The sequence below is a fragment of the Rhagoletis zephyria genome, unplaced genomic scaffold (assembly GCF_001687245.7).
Source record: "Rhagoletis zephyria isolate East Lansing unplaced genomic scaffold, Rhagoletis_zephyria_1.1 Rzeph_scaffold_06652, whole genome shotgun sequence".
Taxonomy (NCBI): Eukaryota; Metazoa; Arthropoda; class Insecta; order Diptera; family Tephritidae; genus Rhagoletis; species Rhagoletis zephyria.
The window spans coordinates 19,657-29,176 of NW_016163735.1; the positions used below are offsets into that span (position 1 = coordinate 19,657).

The 9,520-nt window shown below is 33.6% G+C and overlaps 1 protein-coding gene across 1 annotated transcript; it reads right to left on the reverse strand.

Moving 5' to 3' along the window:
• Positions 1 to 1,433: 1,433 nt before the first annotated feature.
• LOC108373391 (organic cation transporter protein) lies at positions 1,434 to 8,547 on the reverse strand. Its single transcript, XM_017629262.1, has 7 exons — positions 8,456 to 8,547; positions 6,467 to 6,751; positions 5,773 to 6,010; positions 5,602 to 5,705; positions 2,256 to 3,025; positions 2,004 to 2,185; positions 1,434 to 1,928 (listed from the first exon to the last, which is right to left on the reverse strand). Exons 2-7 carry the CDS (start codon positions 6,694 to 6,696, stop codon positions 1,755 to 1,757), a joined length of 1,698 nt encoding a protein of 565 aa, XP_017484751.1. The 5' UTR covers positions 6,697 to 6,751; positions 8,456 to 8,547; the 3' UTR covers positions 1,434 to 1,754.
• Positions 8,548 to 9,520: the final 973 nt, after the last annotated feature.

Here is a 9,520-nt window from a genome sequence, read left to right on the forward strand (position 1 = left end):
GTCCAACTCTTTGGAGAATTCACCTTTGATGTAGGAGGCGAGGAAAACCAAAAACGCATAGTTGCGTTTCTATCTAATTCTGTTCAGTGAAACTCAAATTTGCTAAGAGCAAAGGGATACGGAAACCTTTAATATGCGTCGAATTCTATCGTTTGCTTTAAATACGCAAAATTTTTAATACAAAATTTTAATACATACTTCAAGAATATTATTTTGGGAAGCTTTTCCCTCTGCAGTAAAATTAAAAAAACTGGACTTAGCAGCTTTGCACTGTAAGCTAGCGATATGTATGTACGTGTTTAAAATAGGCCTTAGGAAATAAAATATAAGCGATTGCTTTTTCTTAAAATTTCAGACCTTTTACTTAATATATTTTTTTAAGTTTGTGCTTTATAATTACTGTTGCACTATAAAATAGAGCTTTAAGTTCTTATTGTACTAATGAATTTGTTTAATAAATGAAATCAAATGAAATTTGTTCGAACAAATCAAGTAAAAGGTCTGAAATTTTAAGAAAAAGCAATTGCCTATTTTTTATTCATAAGGCCCAATGGCTTTAAGAAGTATTTCCCCCATAGTTGCCATCTTGGTGCTTTAAGCACTAGATTTAGTGCTTTTTGAAAATTAAAATGCAAAAAAAAAATATTTAGTGGCTAGTGCTTTTTTAGTGCTTTTTTTCTGAACTAAAATTACTCCGATATAGTTAAAATCTGAAATAATTTTTAAATATTTAAAGCTGTGGCGGCACTGAATTTACAAAAGTCTACAAATTTAAATGCACTTAAATACAACCATGATTGATAAAAAGCTGAACTTGCAAACCCGCCTTGTTCAATTCTATTCGCGTTGAAAATGCTAGTAGATATGCGAGTAAGTTAGTTATTTTTTTTTGCTCTACTTATTTGTAAAAATTTGTATTATTGTACCACCTGAGTAAAATACATCGTTTCTTGGTGCTGAATCAAAATCTGGCCGCACAATTGCTCTACCACTAGAATTTTGAGATATCCTAACCTCAAAGTGCCAATATCACGGTTTTTGGCGATATTTGAGGTTATATAAGGAAAACATATTTTTTTTGCTCATTTCTACTTAGGGCATGATTTTCATTTGTTGGGATTCGATTTTTCTTTCTTGAGATATATCAGTTTTAATGTGCAGTACTTCGGTATTACGTCGTAGGCATGACGGTATTACGTTATAGCATGTAGCTTTTCAATCGTTATGAGCCAAAAAGTTTTGTGTATTGATTTATGTATGCATTCTTGTAAATATTATTAATTTTTCGCTTTTGTTAAATACATACAAACTGTTATGAAAATAGCATCCATTGATTCAAAACCATTTGGTGCTTTTAGTGTGGTAAAACGCTTTTTTCCATGTTTTTGGTGCTTTTTGAAAAGCAAAAAATGGCAACACTGATTTCTCCCCTGAAATTTGTAAAAATGTACTCAGCAACTTTTCACTATTAAGCTAGTGATATAGCAGTTTTAAATAGAGTCCACGAACGAATAAAGAAAAAATTTAAAACTATTTGAACCACAAAAGTTCCTTTGTATTTATATTTTTGAACTGATTATAATTCAATAATTATGTACCAAGGCATAATGCCTTGACTGTGACACATTTTCACTTTTCTACATACAAACACGACCATGCACTCTTAAATTAAACGTAATATAAAAAATAACTAAAAAGATTTGCCATTGACAACATAGTTCTAACACAAAACGTCCTCCGACCCCCAATCACCGTTATTCAGTAATGTTTTTAGCATTTTTATGATTTTTATCATTCAGATGCTCGGCATCTTGTAGCGTTGTAGGTAGCACCTTATCAGTTGTTTCTGGAAATAGTAGAGTTAAGGTGCCGCTAATCAAAGCAAAGATGGCGAAAAGTATTTGAGGTGCGTACTCATAGTAATTGGCCTATCAAATGTACCAAAAGATTTATATTCATTATTATATTTATATTCAAACAAAAGATTTTTTTTTTGTTCATACCAAGAGCGGTGCTTGAGGCGCCAACATCGAACCGATGCGTCCAACCATAGAACAAAATGATAGCAAACTATTGCGAACATTGGTGGGGAATATTTCTGATGTGAAAAAGTATAAAATCTGAAAACTACATGTAATTGCAAGTTTTCCTATTAAAAATAGCACCAATTCGGCAGCAGCGTGATCTGCAAAATATATGAACATAAATATTGGAAACTCCTTAAAATATGTGCAGTTGAAACTTTGCGAACTTACTTCTCCCCACCAACGCTGTGATGCCCATACAGAGTGCGCATAACAGCATGGAACCACAAAGCGAGTAGCGGCGACCAATTCGATCCATAATCACCAGTGGCAAAATTAATCCCGGCACTTGTATTACGCCATTCAGCTGGAAATTCGTGTATTTATTGCCACCCAAAGTGACTGAGGTAAGACTCAGTCCTAAGGCCACCAAAGTATGCGTAAACCAGCACAAACAACAATTTAATATACGCCAACGGAACATTTTCAAAGCCTTCACTATAGGATAATGACTTTCACGTGCCTCTTCGAGTTTTGCCTGATTTTCTTCCACCAAGGCTTTAAGATCTTCCTCTGGTATTTCGCGTTTATTTATGCGTGCAGCGCGTTTTAATATACGTGTAGCCTCCTCCTCTTTACCCTGGCTTAATAGCCACCGTACACTTTCCGGTAGTATAAAAAGGAAGAGTATCTGCAGAATTGCTGGCGCGTAGAGTACGCGCAATAAATTGCGCCAATTTTGGAATTGCTGTGCTAAAACGCCCAATAGGGCCTCACCCAACGAGTAGAAAATTGTGATGATAGTAGCTGCGGCAACGCGACGCTTTGGTCCTACCAACTCGATGGCCAGTAGAAAGGCAGTTGGAAAGAGTGTACTGCCAACGGCCATATCGACGAATTCAAATACGATGAACATATAGTAGCTGCTCGATATGGAACGCAATAAACCCATTATTGCGCTGAGAAAACCACCTACGGCGAGCATCGTGCGACGACCTAGGCTGTGGGTGGGGATAAAGTGGGGAAAGGGAAGTTAATTTAATGTTTCCTAACTGTAAAAATAACGATTTCGAAATAAGTTGATAGATCAAATTTATTATTCATCGATAATCATATCACCAAATATCGATTAATCGATAAAAACATCACTAATTCTATTATTTAATATATCGGCAACGGTATCGATATATATAAACTTCAATAATTATATCGATAAATGTGAATGAAGATGGCACAACGCCGAAACCGGTTTGTCTCCAAACCAAATTTGACAAGGGATGACGGAAAATCGTTCCACAATACATCGATAAATGTCGTTATCGTTATCACCAATTTACATATTTACTCAAAGCGCACATAGTATGTAGAGCATATTTCTCGATATTTCTATATACAAATTTGTTGATACAGATAGATCCTAGGGCTGGGAGTTCTATCCGGATTTTTTTGAATATCCGGGTAATAAAATTAACAGATATTAACCTGATATCCGGATGTCAACCGGATATTATTTCTCGATGCGTATAGTCATTACAAAATATAATTTCCGATAAATTTATCGATATCTTTATCGATTTTATCTCCGATTTCTTATCGATATGTGATATCGTCAAATATCAATGATAACACCGTGCGACAAAAACCAATAATTTTCAAAACACAAATTTGTTGATACAGATAGGTCCTAGGGCTGGGAGTTCTATCCGGATTTTTTTGAATATCCTGGTGATAAAATTTATTAAATATTAAACTGATATCCGGATGTCAACCGGATATTAACTGGATATCCGAATATTAACCGGATATCCGGATATTAACCGTATAATAAGAAAATTATTTCTCAATGCGTATAGTCATTACAAACTATAATTTCCGATAAATTTATCGATATCTTTATCGACTTTATCTCCGATTTCTTATCGATATGTGACAAAAAACAAACATTTTCAAAACACGAAAAAATCAATACCTATATTCACAAACTAGGAGCCAAATATAGTATAACTGCGTTTTTAATTTTTCCCTCTGACGTCAGCATTTTTTTTAAAGGACTTTCAAATTTCCAGGATATGATTGAATAAAAAAATTATTTAAAAGATTTGGTGCACTGCTGAGTAACAATATGGGTCTCAGTTATAAGGAAAAATTCTGTAGAATTAAAAAAAAAAATTAATTTTTTGTAGCACCAGGACGAATAAGTGTAGAAAATGTCCTTTTAAAACATTATCCTTGAATATCCTTGGAAATTTCCAATATTTATTTTTGAAAAAAATATATTTCTAGGACTAATATGGTAACTACTACATCCTCGAATTTCGTTCATCTAACTTGATTAGTTTTAGATAAAAAACTTTACACTTCTCTTTATAAGACATTGAGAGTTAAAATATACATAAATGAAGACACTAGAATCATTACAGTGTACGCAATTTAATTTAAAAAAATTTTAAACCGTATATTTCAAACAATTTTGAACTGATTTTGAAAAAGTTGGTATCGTTGTAAACGTGATTGGACCCTCTTCTTTTCTTCTGATATGCATATTTGTATACTTTGTATATAAAAATTTGAGAAAAACATTTAAAAGGAAAACAACAATATAAAACAATATTTTAAACAAAAAAAATACTAAGCGATTTTTAAAAAGTTGCAATCAAACTTTCTTTCTTCTGATATGCGTATTTGTATACTTCGTATATAAAAATTTTAGAAAAAACACTTACAATGAAAAAATACCTTTTTTTATTAAAAACAACAATTTAACAAAAAAATTACAAACCGATTTTTAAAATTTTGGTATCAATGTAAAGGCGATTAAACCCCTTTTCTTCTGGTATGCATATTTGTATACTTCGTATATAAAAATTTGAGGAACAACACGTAAAAACAAAAATACCTTTTTTTATAAAAGTAATATTTTAAACAAGAAAATTACAAACCGATTTTTAAAAAATTGGTATCGTTGTAAAGGATACCAAAAAACTTATACTTTATTAATCCCAAAAATTTATATTTATACATATATACCCTTGTATAGCAAAAAAATTAAAGTATTTAAACCATACATCATACTGCCAGTTTGTTCTTTTAGAGCGCATACATGGTTCCAAAATAACGAATCCAGTTTCTTCATTTATGTATATTGTAACTTTCAATATCTTATAAAGAGAAGTGTACAGTTTTTTTTTTTATCTAAAACTAATAAAGTTAGAAGGACGAAATTCGAGGATGTGGTAGTTAACAAATTAGTCCTTGACATTTATTTCCTTCAAAAATAAATATTGGAAATTTCCTAGGATATTCAAGGAAAAAGTTTTAAAAGGACATTTTTAATACTTATTCGTCCCGGTGCACCCAAAAACTTATTATTTTCTATTCTACAGAATTTTTACTTTTAATTGATACCCATATTGTTGTTCTACAATGCATCGATTTTTTTTTTTAAATTTTTTTAATCAATCATATTCTATTTGTTCTCAAACTCTGTGTTTAAATGGCAGATAAATCTTAAAAGCTACTTGAGAAAACGGCCCTAATAGTGCCTAAAAATTGGTTGCTAGAGAAATATCACACTCACCGATCTGCAAAGAAGCCACCCACTGGTATACCGACAAATTGTCCAATATTATTTACCGTACCAACCATTGTCAACATCCATATATCTGAGCAGAATATGGAGAACTAAAGAAGTAAAATTGAGATGATAAAAATAAAAAAAAAAAATTAAAAGGGAAATCAATAGCCTTACCTCATTGGATATTGTATACTCTTCATCACGGAATTTAAAATCATTTCCACATTTCTCAGTAACATTTTGGCTAAAGTTTGCAGGTGTGCAAAATTCACTCGACGGATCGGCATCAGCATTGTTGGTAGCAACAAAGCGAGCGCACTGTTCATAGCTGGATCCCTTCATGGGTATGGTATAATTGAGCCACGGCTCATTGTAAGCACTTGCCGAGCTATCACATTGCGTCACATTACACCTGGAAAATTCGTTCCGTTTATTTAATAAAGTGGGGACCAGTTCGGGCTATGTGTGGGACTCGTTCGGGACTATATACAAATTTTTTTCGCACTCATAATTATTATCAAACGACTTTTACAATAAAAATAAAATAAATATTAAAAATATTTATCTCAATGATAATTATTATGACAAGACTTTTATAATATAAGTCTCAAAATAAAAGTATTTGAAGATTTAAAAATATTTATCTCGCTGATAATTATTATGAAAAGATTTCTATTATATAAGTCTTAAAATAATAGTTATCGATGACTTAAAAAAAATTTTCTCACACATAATTATTATCACAGGACTTTTATAATTCTTACGAAAATCTTGATGACTTTTTTTAAAACTCCACCATGAAATAATTATTATTCTGGGTCTCTGATTTATTACAAATATGTTCTCTAAAAATTTTATGGTCACCCACCTGTGCACCACCGTACTCGCAGTAAACACATAAGAAATGGAAAAGAACGCATTGAAGATCATAGGTATGCACAACAGCACATAGTTGAAGAGTTGAAAGCGCCCGAATTGTCCGATACGCACAAGGATGCCATCGAGCGTGCAATCATCCTCCACCTTCTTATTGTTAGCCTCCACCTGTTCGCCACCACTCGCTGTTGGCAGTGTGTGGTTCGTTATTTCAGCTGTCATTATTGTATATTTGTAGCGTAGCGATTTCGAGAGCGGATTTTTTTTTTTTAAGTAGCTGTTTTTTAGATGATCGACGCGCTATTTTGAGTTTTTTGAACTACTTCGAAAACTTAGCAAAAAGGCAGTGAACGTAAATGCGCGCGCTACCACAACAGCACAACACTACCGCGCGGCGCTCACCAGACGAATAAATGAAGTGCCGTGAGCAATTTTAAACTCGAACAGGCGCATTTAATTCGGTGGCTAGTGCGTTGGCGTGATCGTTATGTCAGCTTGGAAAAATTTGTGTTAACCCAGTAAGCTTTCTAGTTTACTAATGAATTTGCTGCAGTTAAATATTAAATATTGTACCTCAAGGAGGCGGCTATTTGGAGCACTATTCTGTCAATTTCGTGATCATAATCAACAATAGACTAAAAGGGATTAAAAGGGCTTCATGTTTTAGAAAAAAAGAGAGAGTCCACTCTAATATTATTGAAATGGCTCTAAGTCTGTCTAACCAGGGTGCGGACAATAGCCGGCTTTTAGCTTCAGGCGCGAAACGGTTGAGTAGTATATCAAGCAACATTGATGGGCCTTCAACAAGTACTGCTAAAAGTGTTATAAGTAACCTAGAAATAATTTTAGATTCCTACTGCGAAAGTGAAGGCTCCAATGTAGAGTCTGGAGACATTAAAAAATGCGAAATTAAAGCTCAATTGAAGGCCTATCTTAAAGAAAAACGAGCTCATCTCGGTGAAAATCGTCTCGATTGGCGGAAAACTTAACTAAACTACGACAAATTGATAGATCTGGCCGGCAAATATTTGAGCGCTCCAATCGCCAGCGTTCCAAGTGAGCAATTGTTCAATGCAGCCGACCTTATATACGAGCCTCTAAGAAATCACCTCATGGGGGAAAATGCAGCGAAATTCCTTTTTTTTGAAATATGATATGCTCCTTTTGAACTTTGACTACTAGATTAAAATACTGTAAAGGTTAAGCACTCGTTCTAGTAATTTACAAAACTTTTAAGTAATATAAACGACGACTTAAGTTGATTATAATTTTTTTTTAATGCTATTCCTAACATCCGCATTCGCATTCGCACATTAGCACATTCGCATTCGAATTCGCGAATGTGAAAAATATGACATTCGAAACATCCCTAGTGCGGTTTATGCTTTCGCACTTTTGGGGGCCGAGCCGATTACGTATGTATGTATATCCTATTGCTCACTGGGTGCTATTAGCAACAATACCTACAGATGTACATATGTACATATTTACCTTATGCCAAGTGTTCTCCTGTGCATGTATTATGCCTCTCGCGGCAACTGCTCTAAAACTTCACACTGCTCATTATTGTTTTTAGCTATTGATATATTGCTCGTGTTATCACTATTTTTAGTCTTTTTTGTTTTGTTTTTAATATTTCATTGAACAAAAATACTCACACTTTTTTGTTTGCTCGTCTTGGCGGCTTATCGCCGGCAAATTGTGGCTATCATGTTTATACAGACTTGAGGTACCATGCTGTAGACAAGCTCATCAAGAGACGTCCATATGTATGTACATACATATGTACATATGTTTAGTTATATCGGCATATCAGATTTACGTGCACTGCTCTAATCACAAATTTGGGAGGTAAAAAAGGTAATAAATATTTTAGTGAGTATTTGGCAGGTTGTTAAAACCTGATATACAAAGCTTGCGAATTCTAAACGCTTAACCTAATAGCCTTAAGATATATCACATTTCTGGGTATTAGATATACATATGTAGCTCTTGAATTTTCTTGCCCTAGAGTATTCACAAAAAGTCGCTGAGTGCGTCTAGTCCCTACGCGCGGTAAAAGTGAAACTTCATAGGAATGAAAACTGAGTGCGTGTTGTCCATTTGCCTTTATTTTTGTCTTTGTCTTCGGCTTTGTCTTTGACTGTGTCAATTTCTCTGTCTCTTTGTCCTTGTATTTACATCAGTGCGGTTGAACGCAGCCGTTCGTTTTCTGTCACCATATACCACCCAGTACGGCATAGCTCAACCAATTACCTCAGCAAAATTAGTTTATTTCTACTTATGCAGCAACTAACTTCAAATCGATGTATAATCACCTAGCAGCAGTATTTAAATACATACATAAGTACATCCTAATATTTCACCTACAACTAGTATAATAAATCTCAATATTATCATATCTATCATCTCATTTTAATACTCTATAAATAATGTTCAGAAATATGAGACAGTATGTGCATTAGAGTGGTCCAATTTTTTTATGGGAAAAAAATTTCATCCTAGAAAACCCCCTTAGTTACCACCTTACTTTCAGTTTTCTACTGCAACCAATACAGAGTGCTCAATGACCTTGAAATGCGCTACTGGATAGTTGTGAAACTGGCAAAATTATTGGTGATTTTTATAAAAAGGCGCTGCTGTCATGACAACTCAAGCTTGAGATATTTTAATAGATAATTTAAATTTGAAATGTTCTTAGGTCACTTAACCAATTGTGTGATTAATATATGTACACAATACTTCTACAGTAATATATGAGCATCATGAGCATCCTCTAAATGGATACCTCTTTCGGCAAGAGGAAAAGTCTTGGATGGTGCCCCAAACCCTATCTGGGAAAAAAATTTTTTGTACCACTCTAATGAGCCTACATGCATATGTACATTAGGGTGACTTACCGAAAAAATGTGCGGTTTTTCCACTGGAACTATGAAATTCTTTATATTTTAAGAGCTCCGCCAAAATAATTTGGAAAAAATATTTAGATTCACGTGAGCTATACCGATTTGAAAATACCGTCGAAAATCTCATTATTTTGATTCCG

Coding starts and splice junctions, on each gene's coding strand:
- LOC108373391 (XM_017629262.1), bottom strand. CDS start 6,696: ATGACAGCTGAAATAACGAACCACACACTGCCAACAGCGAGTGGTGGC. Junction 6,011..6,466: donor GCGAGTACGGTGGTGCACAG/GTGGGTGACCAT, acceptor CGAATTTTCCAG/GTGTAATGTGACGCAATGTG. Junction 2,186..2,255: donor CACAGCGTTGGTGGGGAGAA/GTAAGTTCGCAA, acceptor TATATTTTGCAG/ATCACGCTGCTGCCGAATTG.